We start from the raw sequence: 22450 nt of genomic DNA, 5'->3' as shown, positions 1-22450 counted from the left end.
GAAAGCCCCATGGAATTCCACAGTCACCAGGTCACAACGGCTCTGGGTTACTTTATGATTTATTTAGGTAGCTGAGGGGCCAAGGCCACCATGGAGGTCCTTGACAAGAGTGTAAGATGCTTAAGGACAAAGATTGTGTTCTCCCCCTCTTTTCCATGACCATCCAAGTGCTTAGCCCAATGTAGTTTTTAAAATATATAATGTTTAGTAAGCATTGCTGATTAGGCTGAAGCTGTTCTCCTGTATATATTGTCACTACCTTTTCCCCTCCATCTAGGTTTGGATCCGGCTGGCCCCATGTTTGAAGGGACAGACGTGGACAAGCGGCTCTCACCGGATGATGCATATTTTGTGGATGTTCTCCACACGTACACTCGTTCCTTTGGCTTGAGTATTGGAATCCAGATGCCCGTGGGCCACATTGATGTCTATCCCAATGGGGGTGACTACCAGCCAGGTTGTGGGCTGAATGACGTTTTAGGATCAATTGCTTATGGAAGTGAGTTTCTTTCCCCACTCCCTCCTTCCATCCCATTTCACCATATACAAAGACTGAACTTGAGTGATCATATTTCCTTGAGAGGACTACCTCTCACTCAGCCCTATCTTGCTTGCTCCTAGCTCCTCTGGCGATATCTTTCATGCTGGCAAACATCTGTTGTGCTTTGTTTGAAATGGCTTAATATTTTGCAAGCCTGTTAATGATTGGGGTGCCCCACCACGCCTGCTCTGTATGCACAGTCTTTGTTCTCACAGTACTTTATTAGCTACTTTAATTATTCTGTAATGAACTTAAATGATTTCTCAGAAGGGTTTTAATTAGTCTTTTGGCAGACAGAACGGGTTCATGGATAGATTGGGGTGAGCTGAATTTGCTCTTGAAATTCCTGAAGATGCTTAATACCTGCTAAGCTGAAAAGACTGACCCATAGGGCCTGATTTTGGCTAAGTCACTCTGTCAGGTTGAACCAAATATCTAGAAGGTTCATTCCAATTCTCCCATTAGCTCTGAGGCTGATTGTGTATTGTTGCTATTGTTTTGGCCCTAGCAATTCATGAAACTCAAATATGGTTAGAGGGATCATGGCTCACAGAATTAGAGAGAACACCCCCTAGGGGACATTCATAGATGTTTGAAGTCTTGACCTTAATGGAGCTCAGGTCTTCTGCCCACTTCCCCTCATTCACTTCTCTCTTTTATCTTTCCCTTAGCAATCACTGAAGTGGTGAAATGTGAGCATGAGCGGGCTGTGCATCTTTTTGTGGACTCCCTGGTGAACCAGGACAAGCAAAGCTTTGCTTTCCAGTGCACAGATTCCAATCGTTTTAAGAAAGGCATCTGCCTGAGCTGCCGGAAAAACCGCTGCAATAGCATTGGCTACAATGCCAAGAAAATCCGGCACAAAAGAAACAGCAAGATGTATTTAAAGACACGAGCTGGCATGCCTTTCAAAGGTAATCCTTCTTCTCACTTCTAACATTACTATGCAGTTTAGATCATTCGGTTTAATAAATATTTCTTAAGTGCCATATTAATAAATATTAATATTATAATTAATCATATTAATCATATATTAATTATTATATTTATTATATTAATTATTATATGTAATTATAATTAATATTAAATAATAATAAATATTTCTATGTGCCAGCCACTGTGATAAGCATTGATAAATGTACATTATTATGGGTACAGCTGGAATATTGAGGAAAATTGGCTATTAAGTTAAACTCCTGTAAATTGAACTACATTTTAACAATGTCAGGGACTATTGTGGAGAGAACAGGAGACTTGGGTTCAAATACCGGCCTACTTACCACTTGTGTGATTTTGGTTGAATATCTTGGCTCCTCTGCTATCTGTAAAGTGATAGGGTTGGACTGACTTTTGTTTTAAAATAATAATAGGTTTTTATTTTTCAAAATACATGCAAAGATAGTTTTCAACAGCCACCTTTGCAAAACTTTGTGTTTCAAGTTTTTTTCCCCTCCCCACTCCCTCCCTTAGATAGGGTGTAATCCAAAATAGGTTAAACATGTGTAATTCTTCTAAACATATTTTCTCATTATCATACTACTCAAGAAAAATCAGGTGAAAAAGGGAAAAAATGAAAGAGAAAAAACCAAGCCAACAACAAGAGAGATGAAAATACTATGTTGTGATCCACATTCAATCACCTTAGTTTTTCTTTGGATACAGATGCCTTTTTCCATCACACATCTATTGGAATTGGTCTGAGTCACCCCATTGTTGAAAAGAACCAAGTTCATTACATTTGTTCATCACTAGATTGAGTATCTTAAAGATTCTTCCTCCTCTTTCTTCTTCTATCAGTAAATAGCTGGATAGTTTTAGAGTTAGTAGAGGATGATGGATAGGTTAACAGATAGTTCTCCTTTTCAAAGGGGGGCACAAATTCTACCTGGACCCTTTCAGTCAGAAAGACATTGTCCTATCAGGGAATCAGCTTTCTTTTTTCCCTATCTTTCTCCTTTATTCTAGAGAAACTTCAGAGGGAAAAAAAGCATTACTTTTGGTGACTTCACCATGGACTTAACTCTGGGCCTACTCACAGGATTATAAATGATGCTCTTATTTGGTATCTAAATTTTCATGTCCTGACAGCTGCCCCATTGTTTTCGGTTGTTAATGACTGTAGGTTTTTGTTGTTGTTTTTTAAAATAACAATAATGTTAGGGTGATAATAAAATAACAATAATGTTATTAAAAAAAAAAACAACAATAATGTTAGGGCTTATGACACTAATAAGACTGACTTGGGAGAAAAACAAATCTACTGCATCATGTTCTTTGATGAAAATGACTCCACTCATGTTCAACCTAGTGAAACAGGATGATTCAGATGCTCCTAAGGTTGGCAAAGCAGGTATTTTTCTATTACAGGTAGTGAGGATAGTGGATTAAGTAGTTTGAGAATACTGTTAATGAGACAGTTTAGAACAGTGGAACGATTAGTATGTTTGCATAGAGGAGACCTGAATTTGAATCTTAGCTCTACCATGATGCTATCCACATAAGCGTGGACAGGTCACTAAATTTTGATGAACTTTAGTCTCTTTTTCTATAAAACAGGAATAATAATAATAGAATCTATCGGCTGTGAGAAGCTCTTTGATATTGCTTTTATTGCCAATGAATATAAAGTCATGTCTTTGATTCATGGATTTTCCTGTTTTTTTTGTTATGTCCTAAGACCACAGATAATACCCATGTTATATAATAATGGCCATTTTTAATGTCAACATATTCTTTTTTGGTCAAAGGGCGGTGAGAGAGAATGTGGATGGCTCTGTGTACTTGTGGACATGTTGTCATCATGTAAGAAGGACAGTGAATACTTGAAGGAGTTGTAGTTTCATCAGAATGAGAAAATCATGGTGTGGAAACTTTTTTTTTCTATGAAATACCCTAACCCATTTATGACTTGGTAGATAGCCCAGGGCACTGCTTGAGGCAGGTAGGAAGACTCAAGGGAAGGATTTGAACTCAGTTTTCTTTCAGATGCAAGCCCATCTTTTTATCCCACTGTACCACATTATATCAGTAGAAAAAGCATATGTCAGAAACCTTTGCCTCAATGTTGCCTCCCACAAATCAGCAGCATCAGGCCACAAACACATGAAATTGTCGTGTTCTACCACAGAGTTGCATCCTTTAATTGATTTATGTTTTTTGCCTTAGTTTATTTTGTAATACTTCTGTACTTTGGTCCATTGGCAAAGGAACCAAATCCATCAATGTCAATATACAATTAGGCAGCTTGGAGAAAAAACATTGAGTCTGGAGATAGAATATCAAGGTTCATTTGCTGGCTCTGCTCCTCATTACTTATGTGTGACTTTGGAAAATTAGCTTTTCCTTTTCAGACTCAATTTTCTCCTGTGCTGATTGAGGATGTTAGACCTCAGCTCCTTTCTAGCTGTTTAGTCCTGTGCTGCTATTTGATAAAGGCCTACTCTTGTCCAGGGATTTGCATTTGATAAGTTGATAAAGGCAAAGAAATGAAACTGGCTTAGTGGAAATTCTAGCATCATCAAGTGAGGGGTGGAGAAGGGGCATCTTACTGGTGTCCCAGAACTCACTTCACTTGGGTGGACACCTTTTTTATTTATAGCCTTGGATTTAAAGGAACTATTGTGAAAGAACATATTCATAATCTATGGTGTCAAACTTTAAAAGTTAGGAATACCCTCTGAATTTCCTTATTTTTCTTCAATACCTTTTATAGGGCCAATAAACATTAATTTATTCAAACTCTTTTTGAACCATCTTATAAGATTATAAGATCATACATTTGGAGCTAAAGGGACCTCAGTTTAGTGTCCAAGATTAGATAATTCAGCTTAAGTCTGTTTTATATCCATTTTACAAATAAACAAACAGATCTAGAAATGTGAAACAACTTTTCCGTACATAGTAGATGGAGGATTTGAACTCAAATTTTTAGATTTCCAGACCAAGCATTCCTTCATGGTACCATATTAGTTCCATTTTCGTCTTATATTGTTTCGCAGGATCATGATTTCCACAATATATTTTCCTTAGCATAAACTAAAGTCACCTTCTCTTTATCCTAAAACAAGTCCTTAATCATATGATGTTGACAAAGAAGAAAAGGGGAAAGCCAGATTTCATAGGTCAGGACTGATTGCTTTTGCTACGTGACCTAGATCTGAGATTCTGGTCTTTTGTTAATTGATCTTCAAATTTCAGTTTGCCAAAGTACTCCTTTAGTGCCAGTCCAGTGGGACCAGGAAACCATCAGCAAGGCTTTATAAATATCTGTGTTCTTCTTGTACCCACAGTTTACCATTACCAGATGAAAATCCACGTCTTCAGCTACAAGACCATGGGAGAAACAGAGCCCTCATTTTATGTTACACTTTATGGCACCAACACGGATTCCCAGTCTCTTCCTCTAGAAATGTAAGTCACATTATGTCCTTCTTATAGTCTGGACTAAGTCTCGTGAGGAACCTTAGAGGAAGGGGAGAAGGGATAGAGAAGCTGGTTGTGGGGTGAATGTATACATGCATATACATGTAGGAGTTGGTGCTAGGTAATTCAAGTCAGTCTTAATTCTTACATAGATCTAGAGCTAGACAGTACCTTAGAGGTCATCTAGTTTAGGCCTTTGGAGGCACAAGGAGAATAAGTAATTTATCCAACATCATCTAGGTAGTAGATGGGATTTGAACCCGAGTTCTTTGCCTCAAGATTTTCTGCCTTAGGCTACCTCTAGAAGAATCACATTTCAGAATTCTAGCCTCCCCTTTACCTGAGTAGAAATTCCTCTCTCCAGAATTCTTGATACACTGTTATTTAACCTTTGCTTAATGACCTTTAATGAAAGGTTCTCTGTTATTTCTCAAGGCAATCCATTTTTCTTTGGAGAAATCTCTTAGGAAGATTTTCCTTATATCAAGCCTAAAATTGCCTCCCTAAATTTTACCCATTTCTATCTTTTGGAGCCAAGCAGGATAAACTGAATCTCTTTTCTCCATGATAATACTTCAAATACTTAAGGATTATGATTTCCTTATTTCTCTTCCCCTTTCTCCATTTAAATTTTCTCTTTTGCAAGCTAAACAGGGACAAATTAATGAAAAAGCCTTTATTAAGCAATTACTTATGTTCAAAGCAGTGTGCTAAATAGAGAATAATAAAATAAATAAGTAAATAAAATAAGTAAAGAATAAATAAGAAACAAAATTAAAAAGTAGAAAAAGCTACTACCTTCAAGGAACTTATATTTGAATGACAGAGACAACACATCTAGGTGGTTTCATTTACAAGGTCCATGGGCTTTTAAGTATGGAGGCAAAGAATATTTAATATAATTTCCATTGATTAAAATATACCCAGTTCCTTTAATCAAGCCTTCTGTAGCCTGCTCTCCAGTCTCCTCCTCCTCTGTCCACCCCATATCCTTTTCTGGATATGTTGTATGATCTTCCTAAATCTAATACCTAGTTATCCAAATGTAGCTTCCCAAAATGTAAATAGTGCTTCAGATTGGTCTGATCTGGGCAGAACCAGTGTGATCACTTCTGACACCAAGCTACTCTAAATGCACCTAATATCGCTCTAGCTTTATTGGCTTCCATATCCCACTGTTTCAATGTGACCACGGTATTTTTCATATCTACTCAGGTCTAGCTTCAATGCCCCATGCTCTTGATTTTTCTTCTTTTTCTTTAGTTGTTTTTAGTTGTATTTGATTCTTCATGACTTCTTTTGGGGTTTTCTAGGCAAAGATAATGGAGTGTCCTCACATTTCCTTTTCCACCTTTTTTTTTTTTTAAATTTTTTTGCTGAGGCAATTGGGGTTAAGTGACTTGCCCAGGGTCACACAACTAGGAAGTGTTCCCTGTCTGAGATCAGATTTGAACTCAGGTGCTCCTGACTTCAGGGCTGGTGCTCTATCCACTGCACTATCTAGCTGCCCCCCATATTTGGGCATTTAAAAAACTACCTTTGTGATGATTTTGTAAGAAACAGCTAGGATGATATGGGGTCTCTTTAATACTTTTATACTAATTTTTTAGTATTTTTACTGATACTTTCCTTTCCTTCACATTTTGTTAAAAGTTCATCTTTTTTTTTTTTTTTTTTTTTTCTGAGGCAATTGAGGTTAAGTAACTTGCCCAGGGTCACACAGGTAGGAAGTGTCCCATAAGTATTCTCATTTTCCAAAGTTTGTTTAGAGCAAACATTACTCATAAATGTCACACATATAGTTCATATACTTTCTTTTTTTTGAAGCAATCGGGGTTAAGTGACTTGCCCAGGTCACATAGCTAGGAACTGTTAAATGTCTGAGATCAGATTTGAACTCAGGTCCTCCTGACTTCAGGGCTGGTGCTCTATCCACTGTGCTACCAAGCTGCACCTTTCAGCTTATTTTTTAACAGATGAAGAAAGGGTTAAGGGAATGACAACTAGTAAATGTCTGAGGCCAGATTTGAATTCAGGAAGATGAGTTTTCCTGACTTTAGGCTCAGCATTCTATCTACTGTGCTGCTTATTTGCCTCAGTTTTTCTCAAGTGTATTAAACACAGTCCATTTGTTCAGACTTAGGTCTCTAGAAAACTTGTGGAACAATCTTACCCAACATGTAAGCTCTCTTTCCCTGATTAATATCTCTGTAAATTTGATAAGCACATCAACATTGGCTTTTATCAAGTCATTGGTGAAAATGTTAAACAGTGAAGGATCATGGACTTCAGTAACCCTGGCCTCTGCATTAGAAACCTTCCTCCAAATGGATGTTTTGAACAGTGGTTAACAAATTAAAATTTTGTTTTCACATACTACTCTCTTAACCAGTTCAGCTTTATTCTTTTGAAGCCCCTACTTTCAATTAGCAGCAGTAATGATAGTAATTCCTCTTCTCTAAAAGTCTTCAGTTTCTTGCTTTGGACTTCATAATCTCTCATACCACCTGTGTTTCTTCTATTCCTTTGTTTCTCCTTCTTCCCCACTACCTACCCTAACCCTTCCCATCAATAATCACCTGGAGTAGGTTTTCAAGTTTGATAAGACTCACATCCTGGATATGTGCCCTGAGAAAAAGGTCTTCTTTATTTTTAATGTTATGTTGACATCAGACTGCTTCTGTACTCCTCATCTTGGAGTCATTCCCTAGGTCCAGAATTTCTCTCTTTTTCTCTCCACTTGATAGCACCTGTGGCTCAATATCATTGTTCCTTAGAGAAAAAGAAGCTGCTGCCTCCTGAGAAGATCTAGTTCCCCCACTATGGGAAGAACCTTAAACCTTAAAGACAGCTTTGCTTTTCCCCACAGAGTGGAGCGGATAGATTTAAATGCCACCAACACCTTCCTGGTCTACACGGAGGAAGACATGGGGGATCTGCTGAAGATCAAGCTCTCCTGGGAGGGCACATCTCAATCCTGGTACAACCTGTGGAAAGAACTGCGCAATTATCTGTCGAAACCCCACAACCCTGTGAGGGAGCTTCACATTAGGCGTATTCGGGTCAAATCTGGGGAAACTCAGCAGAAGTAAGTCACCTGCTCACCTTCCTTCTGTCAGAGCATTCTTGTCTCTTGTGTTCCTCTTTCCTTCCAAACCTGCTTTCCTTACCTTTTATGAGCTTCTCCAGCATTTGGGTAAAATAGTAATTATTTAAAAATGCCTTAATGGGGAAGGGTTCACTTTATGAAATAAGGTGACTCCATCAGCCTGGAGTAGGGGTTTCAGCGACTTGTAGGAAAGTGGATTCTTGTAACAATTCTGAAAGCCCAGGATGTGGGAGGTGATCTATTCCTCTATTGCCTCAGCCCACCACTAACGATGTGTATGTTGTATGTCACAGGGCTAAGGCTGATAGCTTCCTCCCAGTAACCTTTCATTTTATAAGCCTCATGCTTTCTTTCCCCTAGTGTCCTGGGATGGGATGCTGTTTTCCTTCGGTCTCTGACACATCCATCTCTAGCTTCAGCAAGCTGTTGCCCACTTCCAGGACAGCCAGATTCTACCTGGAACAGCAGGGTCAGATAGATGGAGAATGCACTGTAGGCTTCTGGCCAGAGGATGCTGTGCTGCCCCTCCCCAGGAGCAGATGCCATTCTCCTCTCAGGATGGTTGGAAGGAGCCATGAGCTTGTATAATATCTCATAATGCTTTGTGGCACATTTAAAAATGTAAACCAGTTTTGTATGTGTGTGTGTGAATGTCTGGCTGTCTATGTGTGTGAGACTGGAACTCTTTTGTAGTGACTCTCTAAAACTTTAGAGAGGTCCCTGCAACATTAGGAGAGCTGAAAACAGTTTTTACCTTCTTTTGACCTTTTGTATTGTTTAAGGGAGAGTCTAGTACTTTATTGTATACATACAACTGATTGGTATCCATGGCTTCTAAGTGCTCCAGAAAATCAGGGCAGAGAAGAATCTATGTATGCTGTGCTAATTAGGAAAAGCTTCTTGGAAGAGCCAGAACATGAGCTTGGTCTTGGAAGTTGTGTAGGATTTAAATGGGCAAGGAGGCAATGGGAAGGCATGTTGAAATGTTGGAAGAATTTTGTATACAGTACAGAGATAGGAATGGATGTGATTTATTCATGTAACTGAGGATTCCTTGCCTCATTGGAGTGAATGGTACATTTTTGGGAAAACTGAAATATGAGATTATATTGAGAGAGTGGGGCCACATTATGAAAGGTTTTCAAAACTAGATTTTGATGCAATTGTTGTTTGTCCTTCACTCTCAAAGAGGAGCAATGACATCAGGAAGGTAATATCTTGATTTGCAAATGAATTGGATTGAAGTGAGGGAGGGCTGTGCATAGTCATCAGCCTCATTATCTCCTCCAGAGAGGAGCTCTCTCTCTGGGTTAGCTGGCAAGATTGAAATCAGGACAACTGGAGATAGATGCAGTGAGAAATCTTGGCTTTTTTTTTTTTTTAAATTTTGATGCAATGGGGAATTATTGAATACTTTTTGGGGGGGCATAATGTAGATTTCTAGACTCTTAGAGCTAGTAGGGAACTGAGGGATCATTGAATTCAGCCTGCTCGTTTTGCAGATGAGGAAACTGAGGCCCAAAGAGAGGAAGTTCAGGGTCACGTGGTTAGATAATGTTTAATTCCTAGATTGATGCCTGTGTTTCCTTTTCTCTTTCCTTCTCCCTGTTCTCTCCCTCCTTCTTCCATCTAACCCTGGTAATCCTCTCTGATTGATGCTGTTTTTCTTATTACTTAGCTACTGGGCCACATTCTTGGGTTCTGGTCCTGCATTCTGATTCTTTCTTCTCTTTTTTGTTCAGATTGACTTTCTGTGTTGAAGATCCTGAGCAAACTAGCATCTCTCCTGGCAAAGACCTCTGGTTTACCAAGTGCCGCGATGGCTGGAGAATAAAAAATCAGACCAGGTATGATAGCTCTGCTCACTGTCCCTCAGTTCTTGTCCCTTGGGTTTTTACTCAAAGGCTTCTGAGACGTGATGTTATGCTTAGGGTCTGGAAAGAATCTCACAGGCCATCTACTCCATCCCTCTCAACTGATTGACAAGGAAACAGACAAAGCCCATATAGAGAGCCTTGTGCTGGGTCACACAGCTGGTGTCAGAGTTGGCATTTTAGCTCATGGCTTCTGTTTCTAGAGGCAGTGCTTATTCCATTGGATCCTACTCTTAGGATTTTTTTAAATTTAAAAACTGCCTAGCTAAACAAAATTAAGTGGCAAGATTAAGCCTATTTTCAAATATAATTTTTGCTATAATAATGACAATGTTTTCCATTCACATCATTTTATGATTTTAAAAGTACTTTTACTCTTACTGTTTTATTTGACCCTCAAGTAGCTTGTGCCGTGGGACAGGGAGAGCAGGTAGCACCATCTTTATTTTATAGTTTGAAATAAACTACATATAAATAATAATACTAATTATTAAAACATTAACATATTTTATTCATATAAAAGTATGTAATAAATATACATAAATAGGGACAATTAGGTGGGGCAGTGGATAGATTGCAGGGTTGAGAGTCAGGAAGTCCTATATGTAAATTTGGCCTCAGATTATTACTAGTTGTGTGACCCTGGGAAAGTCATTTAATCCTATTTGCCTCAGTTTTCTCATAAATAAAATGATCTAGAAAAGGAAATGACAAACTACTTCATTATCTTTGCCAAAAATACTCTAAATGGGATCATGAAGAGATAGACATGACTAAAAATAACTAAACAAAAAAGTACACAAATTCATGAAAATAAATAATAATGTAATAAATATAAGTAAACTATGTGAAAGAACTGTATTTTATAGTTAGGGAGATTCACACTCAAGAGATGTTAATGGGCACATTAACTTAATGGGTGAGTTGGAGCCTGTTACCAAAGTCTCTTGATTCTTTTCCTTAGAGTTCTTTCCTCTGACCTCATTTCTCAAAAGGAAAATAATTTTATACAACTTTATAAAATATTTTTTATAGATTCCTCCCAGATTTTTTTTTTTTTTTGGAGGGGATGAAGGTGTGTGTTTAGTGGAATGAGTGAGTGTGTGTGTGTGTGTGTGTGTGTGTGTATGTGTAGCTATGACTGTGAAGATTTTATACATGACAGCCTTGAACTAGCAAATCATAGCCCTTGGGACTACCTGGCCAGATTATCAGTTTTCTTTTTCATGAAATTATAATGTAATTATAAGTAATTATAACCGACATTAGTTCTGCATTCCTTGATCCCTCGCCACTCACTCACCCCATACACCTTACAGATAAACAGCATTTAATCCAAAGTTCCAAGCTTCCTTTGCAAAATAGAAAACCATAAAATGTTAAAGTTGGAAGAGCCTTTGGAGATTACAAGAGAAGAAACTGAGGACGGGAGAGATTTCTTGATGGCATGCAGAGTGGGAGGTGTAATGCACTGTCCTGATGACTTCCATTTCAGAGCTCTTTCTATTCTCTTATGGTGTAGTTACTGGCAAATGTTAGTATTTTTTAATGTAACACCCAGTTGTAAGCTTGGGGTGATTCCCTGAAAGACAAACCAAAGTCTTTTTCATAATAGTTGCTGACTATTCCCCCTTCCCCTTCAAAAACAAAACTGTGGAAATATTAATGAAAATATTTTTCTCTATGAATTGGGAAGCAGAGGAAAGAACCCTGAATAAGGAGTTGGGAATTAGGAGATTTTTGCTCCAAAATAAATACCTGCTTCACATGGATGAGTAAATGTAATAGTCTGCCCTATGTGGGCTTGGTGGATGGGGTGTTATACTTTGTGTGTGTATGTGTTGCTTGTACATGTGTATGCAAGTCTATTGTTCATGCATGTGTAAGTATGTTTGTCTGTTGGTTAAGGGGAGAAGAGAAGGATATTGCTAAGTCTTGGTGTTTTCTGGGAGCTAAATAGAATTCACATGATTCCTATATATGGTACATTTTAAATTAAGAATGAACAGTCCCAGGGTGTTTGTTACTGTTTCATATTCTCCTGATCTCTCTCTTTTCAGTTCAGCCACAGATCTGCTCTAAGGGTCCTTTTGGAGGATTTACCCCGCTGAGACCTACTGCCATCCAACTACATGGAGAAAGTTACTGCTGAGATCTACCCGGAGGGCAGGATCTCCTCTTGACTGTTATCAGGAGGGCAGTTTACCACTGGGCTCAGGCCCTCTTTCCCCACAACTGCTGTAATGGCAGGCAGGAGGGGAACTCATCCTTTACTGCAACTTATCACAGCTATTTAGGCTAGTACTAACCCTAACTAAATGCTCAGTGGATCCCAGGTGGAGGCTGAGTTCCAGTTCTGTCTACAAGCTTAATATCTGTGTGCTTCTCAGTGCTGGTTTGAAGTTCCTTGGAGAATACCCATCTGTATTTTTGGCCAAGGGAAACAGCCATTCTGAAGAGACTCTTAATGGATGAGGTGCCATAAAGGCCACACACACCCCAAAGATTCTCTGACTGGTGGTCTTTCCTCTCAGGGTCATTTCAGAGAAAAAAAAAAAGTCTTTCTGATCTGATGAGACACATGGGGAACATTCTGTGTTTTTACAAAGAAGAGAAATCACTTCAGAGGATGATGCTGAAAGGTTCTGGGCAGCTTTGGGTTGCATTGTCCCTGCTTTCCACATTTGAGAGGTACAATCTCTCTTTTCACATACTCTTGCAATGTCCAAAGGATCAGTCATTTGTTCCCAACATATATTTATTGAGACTACCATTCGTTGGTTGCATGACATTGAACAAATCAGTGCCTTTGAGTCTTGGTTTCCTCATTTGAAAATGAGTGGGCTAGATCTAGATGATCAATAAAACCCTGTCTAGCTCTGGCACTCAGTGGCTGTAGGAGATGCAAATTATGTATAAGGTATACCTTGGGGATCATAAATGCTTTCTTTATACAACCTTTGCCAAATAATGTATTGACATGTTAATCACCATCAAAGCTATTCTATTGGTTTGTCTGTAGAAAATATAACTGGTTACATTTCAAAGAAAAATTTTTACTATTTTGGGTATTAAAAACACTGCAGCTATTAAGCATATTTATATATGCAAAGGTCAGCATAGGTCAAGAAAACTTGGATTCAGGAGCTACAGATTGGGCTTATTTAAATCTTGATTTTACTTTGCACTTAAGACTCCTACTTCAAAGATTTTATATTTCCAGTTGTGCCTCACCAGTGCAGAACTTCCAAAAAACCCTCCAAATTCATCATTTTTATATTTTTCAAAGAACAGCATCATATATGATTTATTTAATTCTTAGATGAGTTGGAGAGAGCAGACACTATTTCCCCCATTTTATAGATACAGAAACTAAGATTCAGAGAGATAGTATGTGTCACCTATCATTTGACAGTGGTACCAGTCCTATACCCAGAGATACTGGTCCATCATTCAGGACCTTTGTCTCTACACCTTAGTGTTAAGATTTGGGATGGAATTATTGAGTCTTTCCCTCCTGAAATGTTCCAAATGTGATGTGTAGGAGCGCTTTTCCATTGAATTTTGAACCTCTATCTTCAAAAAGAAAGATAATTTTGTGTGTGTGTGTGTGTATGTGTGTGTGAGAGAGAGAGAGAGAGAAACAGAGAGAGAAACAGAGAAACAGAGACAGAGACAGAAAGTCAGAGAAACAGACACAGTGAGAGAGAGAGAAAGAGAGAGTGAGCGACTGACAGAGACAGAAAGAGAGATATTGGATGGAACTGGACATTTTTTCTCTAGCTCTAGTTTCTGAAAGATAGTGGATTAGCCTGCATAATGCCAAAGGTGTGTTTTTGCTCAGTGCACTCGCTTTAAGAGACCCCTTCAGTTAGCTTTTCATACCTGCTGGGTTTCCCAATTTGTATGTCTCTCTGTTGATAAGTTTTGTGTCTATCTCTAACCAAAGTCAAGCTTGCATTCCAAGCTTGATAGGCCTTGGATGATGGAAGTCTTTGGAGTTGATTTCCAGAAAATGGATCTTCACCGGCCATGTATTTATGCAGTTGGCTTAAAGCCTTATATGTATATAATGATGTTTTGTATGCTGCCTAGAACTCTATTTATTTCTCAGATGTATATAATGTACAAAGAAGAGATAGATGTTTTAGGTTAATTAGTTATTGCTTTGGAACTAACATATTTTGGTAATTTTTTTTTTTTACAAAGTCCTGCAGGAAAATAATAAAACATTATTTGATTCTAAAAAGTCTGGCAGTTCTCTTTTTAAAAACCTGAAATGGAGCATGGTTCCTACACTCAAGTGTGAATTACAATAAAGGGTGCTTTTTTCAAAATTGTCTTAAAGTATTTGAATTATAATTCATTGATGGATGAATCATTTGTTGCCTTTTACTTCCTCTGAAGACAGGACAAAAGGACAGTATGGGAGCCTTAGATTAGATACAAGGAAGGACTTGACAAAGTTTTTGGACATTGAAAAGTATGTAATGCAGGAGAAACTGAAGCAAGAAAGAGATTAGAGAGTTTTTAATATGCTTAATAAGAGTTTTTAATATGCTTCCCAAGCTCCCCAGTGTCTTCATGCTGCTTAAATCTCCTGTGATATTATTCTCAGATCTGTCCTTAAGTGACTTGCTCCTTTTGAATCACTTCCACTCCCACCCCAACATGTAGCATGGGTCTTTGTTTTCATTTGGGCTTTAATATACATTTGTATTGAATAGTTGTCCTTTCTAATTTAGAGGGGAAAGTTGCTCTATCTTTTCTTTTTTCTTTTAAATTTCCTTTTTATTTTTAGTTCCAGAATTTCTCCCTCTCTCCATTCCAAGAGACAAAAAAAAATAAGATATCCATTTTATAAATATACAGTTGTGCAAAACATATTTTCACATCAGCCATCTAATTAGTTTATTCATGATAATGCTAAATTTCCCCATTCTTTGAAACCACATTTTTCAATTTTTTGCTTGGTTTGAGTTCCTTCTTTAATCTAACTATATGATGTGTGATTTGGCTTTCTGCTGAAAAAAATTCTTTCTTAAAGGGGTTATGACTTACTTTCTCTTTTAAAACATTTTAAAACTAGTTGATACAAATCTAGAAGGGACAGTGAACACACTGGAATCCAAAAAAGATCTTGAAAGGATAGAAGGAGAGGTTGAATCCAATAAAATGAAATTTATTAGGGGAATACTTGGGCTCAGAATATCAACATTACTTGTACAAGATTGGAAACATGTGGCTGGACAATATATCCAGATGAAAAAGAGCTGGATTTTCCCCCAATGGACTTCAAGGTCAATGTGCTTCAGTGGTGAGAAATGGCAGCCAAAAAGAGTGATGCTTTTTTTTTATTTTTTATTTTTTATTTTTTTTGTGGAGGAGGGGGGAAGGGAGAAATGATCCCTAGTTGTGATTTCCCATTGGTGTACATCCACTTATTTTAGGGAGCTGCTGGGATACTGAGAAATTAAATGACTTGCCTATAATCACCTAGCTGAATATAATGAGGGCAGAACTTACCCCTGGGTCTTCCTGATGTAAAAGCCAGTCCACTACTCATGCCAGCTATTTTGTTGCAAGTGCTGATTATATTAATGGCAACATAGTGCCTTGAATTAGGGAGATAATAATCCTCCTACACATTAAGAGAGCTATTTCTAGTTTTGAGTGTCAAGTTTCAGGAATGACATTGGAAATCTCATGAGCAGACAGGGGAGGTCAACTAAGATGGTGAGGGGACTGGTGGCAAGGCTATAGCAGAAGGAACTAGAGATGTTTAGACTGGCAAAAAGATAGCAAACATTTGGAAATCTGTAATGGTGACTAGCAGCTTGTTTGGTCCTAGAGAGCAGAATTAGAGGCAATGGGTAGAAAGCGCAAAGAGGCAGATTTCAACTTATATAAGGAAAAACCTTCCAATAGTTAAGAGCTGTCCAAAAGTGAAATGGACAGTAAGAAATGAATTTTAAAAACCAGTTTGGATGACTATATTTCAGGCATGTCATATAAAGCTTTCTTGTTCAATTGTGGATTATAATAGATGGCACCTAAGGTCCCTTCCACCTCTAAGATACTACAGTCAAGATTCTGTTGAACATTTATTAAGTGCCTACTGTGTGCTAGACTCTAGAAATACTAATATAAAACTTTCACCAGGGCTGCTTCTCAGCTTTCACTCACTTTGGGAGAGTAAATATTTAGAAGGTACTTGACTACTATGTTTAGAGTTCTAGGGACCTTCAGTCCCTAGATTTCTAGTACTATCATTTATAAGCCCCTACAGTGTGCCTTTCTGCTAATAATCAGCTAGATAATTGACCTTTTGGTAAAGATACTTGCTAATATGATATAGTAAGAGCAGGAAGAATAAAATCATTGCCCCAAAATTCTGATACATATACACAGAGTCAATGGGGACAGTGAGCAGAAAATATAAAGATAATGAGTGTAGAGAATGCATGTGATGAAGAAGTAACAGAACTCTTGGTTACAAGAAATCCTTTCCTTCCTTTATAATCCTCATAAAGTTCTCCTTCGGTATAGCTCTCAGTTGAGATTTTGGGTCAAGCTTTGTAGGGTTCTCAATTGATACTTTTCTCTACCATGAAGGCATATACTTCCTGAAGCTACCTTTCCTCTAGTGCCTACTCTTTAAAGAAATTATTTTATTTTTAATTTATGGAATAAAACAAGTATTTCCATAACATAGTATAATAAAGATGTTTGCAAATGAAATCTATTATGTACTACTTTCTATTCCTTTTAAATATATAATAAATTTATCATGTAAAGTTTTTTTTATTCCTTCACTCCTTCCCCTATCTCCTATTCTCCACCTTAGAAATGGCTACCATTAGAATATTATTGCTCTGTAAGGAAGGACCAGCAGGATGAATACAGAGAGGCTTGGAGAGACCTACATGGACTGATGCTAAGTGAGATGAGCAGAACCAGGAGATCATTATACACTTCGACAACAATATTATATGAGGATGTATTCTGATGGAAGTGGATTTCTATGACAAAGAGACCTAACTGAGTTTCCATTGATAAATGATGGACAGAGACAGCTACACCCAGAGAAGGAACACTGGGAAACGAATGTGAACTGTTTGCATTTTTGTTTTTCTTCCCGAGTTATTTTTACCTTCTGAATCCAATTCTCCCTGTGCAACAGGAGAACTGTTCGGTTCTGCAAATATGTATTATATCTAGGATATACTGCAACATACTTAACATATATAGGACTGCTTGCCATCTTGGGGGGGGGGTGGAGGGAGGGAGGGGAAAAAACGAAACATAAGCGAGTGCAAGGGATAATGTTGTATAAAATTACCTTGGCATGGATTCTGTCAATACAAAGTTATTATTAAATAAAAAAAAAAAAGAAATGGCTACCATTAGATACAAATAGGTGACTTTTTGATTCTGACTAATTGCATTATCACTTACTGCTCTAATTTCTCTGATCTAGTTAGATGTACTGTTTATTCCTGGTCTCTGATAATATAGGAGAGAGGGGTTTTCTTGCACTTTCCTCAAGAGAAATTCCTCTTTAGGGAATTCTTCCACTTCTAGGCAAATTCATCATTTGACAGAATTTATTGCTGAATTGATTTCTATTTTTTACAGAGACCCAATGATTGACTGATCCTTTCAGCAAAGGTATTGCTTTTTTTGGGTCTACCCTATCAAAGAGATTCTTACCTTCTAAAGAGCTCATGGAGTATAAAGTATCTTGTTCATACATTTAAAACTTCATTATGCCCACTGAGGGATAAAACTGAAATATTTTGACCTTTTATAGCAGTTGGGGTGAGAGAGTGCAACTGTATCTATACTAAAAAAAAAAAAAAGTTTTGATTCTCAAGGAACTTATACTTTATTGTGGAGACCAGCAGAGTAGAATAGGTATACAATTAGTTAAATATGAAATAATTTGAACAGGGAAGAACACTAATTATTATTAAGGTGATCAAGAACCTAGAAAGTAGCATGTGAGTTGAATCTTAAATTTAAGGCAGAAGTGAGTATAAAAGCATAAACACTGGGTAGAGATTAAAGCTTTCAATTTTCTAACTCTTAGAAAGCCAACTTTCCTGGAGTAAAGAAAATTATGGGAAATAATTTTAGAAGGTAGGTTGAACCGAGATTGTAGAAAGCATTAATGCCATATGGAAGAGTTTTTATTTTGTCCCAGAAGCATGAGTGAATCACAAGATTTTTTGGCACAAGGGAGGGACATGATTAAACCTGTACCTTAGGAAGAGTTCTTTGGCTGCTATATAATGTACTGGAGAGGGAGAACTTGGAAACCAGAAGATCAGTTAATCAGTCTGTTAAAATAACCTTGCTGAATGATGATGGAAGCCTGAACAAGATGTGTTAAAGGAAAAAAAGTGGATGGATTTTGTAGCAGTAGGAGCAACAAAGCTTCCGTAAGTAATTAGATGAAGGGATAAGAGATCAGGAAGTGTCAAAGACTCATTAAGTTCAAATCAATTCAACAAGCATTTGTTAAATACCTAATATATGCCAGGGACTGTATGAAGTTCTGGGGATACAAAGACAAAAATGAAATAGTCCCTGCCCTCAAGAAGCTTATTTTTTATTGGAGCAAATCTAGAAGAAAGGATGTTGATATTTGTGAGAAAAGTAGTGAAATTTGGAGAATGTGGATTTAGGGAATGAGAGAAATAGTCATTTGACTATTTCTCTCATATAATAACAACCAATTATTAATTAAAATTAAGATTTTTTCTTTTTATTTCTTCATTCATACACAAACCCCTGTAGATTATACAGTCAGTCTTTAAAAGATATTACTGATCTTACCCCAAAAATTTACCCCACCTAGACAAGTTATCTAGATGGAATCCTTACCTCACCCAAGTAGAAAAACCTGGATGAATTCTGATCTATTGTGTTTTATTTAGACAGACTGGGGGTGGGGGCAAAGATGGAGAGTAAGGGGTTTTAGATTTTTTTTTTTTTTGCTGAGGCAATAAGTGACTTGCCCAGGGTCACACAGCTAGGATGTGTTAAGTGTCTGAGACCAGATTTGAACTTAGGTCTTCCTGACTTCAGGGTTGGTGCTCTATCCATTTTGGGTATATTCTTTTATATAGTTTGCTCAGTATGGACTAGTCTGGTTTGAAATGAATCTCTCTTTGTTTATGAATCACATAAGTCACAATCCCTAGTCCCTCATTAGACAAGGCCCATCTTTCATTATAATATTCATTCTCTCATTAATTATTAACTATTCAGAGTTTATTGCTACCTGTCAAGAACACCCACTCTTTCAAGAGTATATGAGTGTCTCTTTGCAGATGATATGATGGTATACCTAGAGAACCCCAGAGATTCTACCAAAAAGCTATTGGAAATAATTCATAATTTTAGCAAAGTAGCTGGCTACAAAATAAATCCCCATAAATCCTCAGCATTTTTATACATCACCAACAAAACCCAACAGCAAGAGATACAAAGAGAAATTCCATTCAGAATAACTGTTGATACCATAAAATATTTGGGAATCTATCTACCAAAGGAAAGTCAGGAATTATATGAGCAAAATTATAAAAAAGTCTCCACACAAATAAAGTCAGACTTAAATAATTGGAAAAATATTAAGTGCTCTTGGATCGGCCGAGCGAACATAATAAAGATGACAATACTCCCTAAACTAATCTATTTATTTAGTGCTATACCAATCAGACTTCCAAGAAAATATTTTATTGATCTAGAAAAAATAACAACAAAATTCATATGGAACAATAAAAAGTCGAGAATCTCAAGGGAATTAATGAAAAAAAAATCAAATGAAGGTGGCCTAGCTGTACCTGATCTAAAATTATATTATAAAGCAGCAGTCACCAAAACCATTTGGTATTGGCTAAGAAATAGATTAGTGGATCAGTGGAAAAGGCTAGGCTCACAAGACAGAATAGTCAACTATAGCAATCTAGTGTTTGACAAACCCAAAGCCCCTAACTTCTGGGAAAAGAATTCATTATTTGATAAAAACTGCTGGGATAATTGGAAATTAGTATGGCAGAAATTAGGCATGGACCCACACTTAACACCACATACCAAGATAAGATCAAAATGGGTCTATGACCTAGGCATAAAGAACGAGACTATAAATAAATTAGAGGAACATAGAATAGTTTATCTCTCAGACTTGTGGAGGAGAAAGAAATTTGTGACCAAAGATGAACTAGAGACCATTACTGATCACAGAATAGAAAATTTCGATTACATCAAATTAAAAAGCCTTTGTACAAATAAAACTAATGCAAACAAGATTAGAAGGGAAGCAACAAACTGGGAAAACATTTTCACAGTTAAAGGTTCTGATAAAGGCCTCATTTCCAAAATATATAGAGAACTGACTCAAATTTATAAGAAATCAAGCCATTCTCCAATTGATAAATGGTCAAAGGATATGAACAGACAATTTTCAGAGGATGAGATTGAAACTATTACCACTCATATGAAAGAGTGTTCCAAATCATTATTGATCAGAGAAATGCAAATTAAGACAACTCTGAGATACCACTACACACCTGTCAGATTGGCTAAGATGACAGGAAAAAATAATGATGAATGTTGGAGGGGATGCGGGAAAACTGGGACACTAATGCATTGTTGGTGGAGTTGTGAACGAATCCAACCATTCTGGAGAGCAATCTGGAATTATGCCAAAAAATTATCAAAATGTGCATATCCTTTGATCCAGCAGTGTTTCTATTGGGCTTATATCCCAAAGAAATACTAAAGAAGGGAAAGGGACCTGTATGTGCCAAAATGTTTGTAGCAGCCCTGTTTGTAGTGGCTAGAAACTGGAAAATGAATGGATGCCCATCAATTGGAGAATGGCTGGGTAAATTGTGGTATATGAATGTTATGGAATATTATTGTTCTGTAAGAAATGACCAGCAGGATGAATACAGAGAGGCTTGGAGAGACCTACATGAACTGATGCTAAGTGAAATGAGCAGAACCAGGAGATCATTATACACTTCGACAACGATATTGTATGAGGACATATTTTGATGGAAATGGATTTCTTTGACAAAGAGACCTGAGTTTCAATTGATAAATGACGGACAAAAGCAGCTACACCCAAAGAAAGAACACTGGGAAACGAATGTGAACTATCTGCATTTTTGTTTCTCTTCCCGGATTATTTATACCTTCTGAATCCAATTCTCCCTACGCAACAAGAGAACTGTTCGGTTCTGCAAACATATATTGTATCTAGGATATACTGCAACATATCCAACATATAAAGGACTGCTTGCCATCTAGGGGAGGGGGTGGAGGGAGGGAGGGGAAAAAAAAATCGGAACAGAAATGAGTGTAAATATAATGTAATTATTAAATAAAAAAATTTAAAAAAAAAAAAAAAAGAAAAGCTTGTGAAAAAAAAAAAAAAAAAAAAAAAAGAGTATATGAGTGTCAAGAGGCTTCCAGAAGACATCTTTGGGTTCAGAGAGAAGGCCAGATGAACATCTTTTTATTAATCACTTGCTAATCCTAATTAATAAAATGATTAATTACTCAGAGATTATGTTTATCAAACTTTTCATGTGTCAAAGGGAATGGATAAGAGTTCTGTTTTGGATATGAATTTGAGATGTTGATGGAGCATCTGCTAATGAAGATATCTAGCAAGTAGTTGGTGATGTGAGACTGGAATTTAGGAGAGCTATTTAGACTTGTGATTCATTTGCAAAGACATGATGGTTGAATATTTGGGAGCAGCTGAAATCACCAAAAGAAATAGTATAGGAAAAAGAAGAAAAGAGGCCCCAAGAAAATGCCCACTTTAGGGTTAAGAAGTAAATAGTAGTCTAGCAATAAAATAAAAGATTAATCAGAGATCTCAGAGGAGAAAAAAAGGAGAATGCCGGATCTTGAAACCCAGGAAGGAATGGTTAATTGACAGAATTTACAGAAGAAGAGGTTTAATGGAATAGAGACTGAGAAAAGGCCGTCATATTTAGTCAATAAGAAATAGTTGATAACTTTATGGAGAGCAACTTCAGTCAAGTCATGGAGTCAAAGATCAGATTCTAAGATTAGGAGAAGAGAGAGAGAAAATGGAGGCAATAAGGGCAATGAATTTTCCTGGAAATTTCCTGGAAATAATGATGGGGAATGGAAGCAAGAACACTGGCCTAGGTAATTAAAACGATTACCTCTTCTTCAAAGACCTGAACAAAAGGAGAGAATGGGGGTGGTGAGGATGGGGTTAAAGTGTAGAATAGAGGAGAAGAGGAAGCATCAAGGAGATAGACTTGGTTTTATCAGTAAAATAGTAGATTTCATCCTCTGCTGAGATGGATGATGGTGAGTTGGTATGAGAGGAGACTATAAGGTTTGAAATAGCTGCTTTTGGGAGTTTTTCAATTAATCTGGAAGGAATAAAATGATTGCTTTGGCTCAGTGAAGAATCATAAGATCATAGATTTAGAATTATCCAGGGTA

At 37.2% G+C, this 22450-nt stretch overlaps 1 protein-coding gene across 1 annotated transcript in view; it reads left to right on the top strand.

Moving 5' to 3' along the window:
• LIPG (lipase G, endothelial type) overlaps window positions 1-14195 on the top strand; it is a 32665-nt gene extending 18470 nt beyond the window's left edge. Inside the window, exons 5-10 of the mRNA XM_051969637.1 lie at window positions 278-499; window positions 1213-1455; window positions 4831-4951; window positions 7833-8051; window positions 9815-9919; window positions 12007-14195. Coding sequence (XP_051825597.1) covers window positions 278-499; window positions 1213-1455; window positions 4831-4951; window positions 7833-8051; window positions 9815-9919; window positions 12007-12028 — 932 coding nt within the window. The 3' untranslated portion in view covers window positions 12029-14195. The remainder of the gene's footprint in view (window positions 1-277; window positions 500-1212; window positions 1456-4830; window positions 4952-7832; window positions 8052-9814; window positions 9920-12006) is intronic.
• The last annotated feature ends 8255 nt before the right edge of the window (window positions 14196-22450 follow it).

This window comes from Antechinus flavipes, chromosome 1, assembly GCF_016432865.1.
Source record: "Antechinus flavipes isolate AdamAnt ecotype Samford, QLD, Australia chromosome 1, AdamAnt_v2, whole genome shotgun sequence".
Classification (NCBI taxonomy): domain Eukaryota; kingdom Metazoa; phylum Chordata; class Mammalia; order Dasyuromorphia; family Dasyuridae; genus Antechinus; species Antechinus flavipes.
The sequence above is the reverse complement of the archived record's forward strand: the minus strand, read 5'-3'. Positions and strand labels throughout refer to the sequence as shown.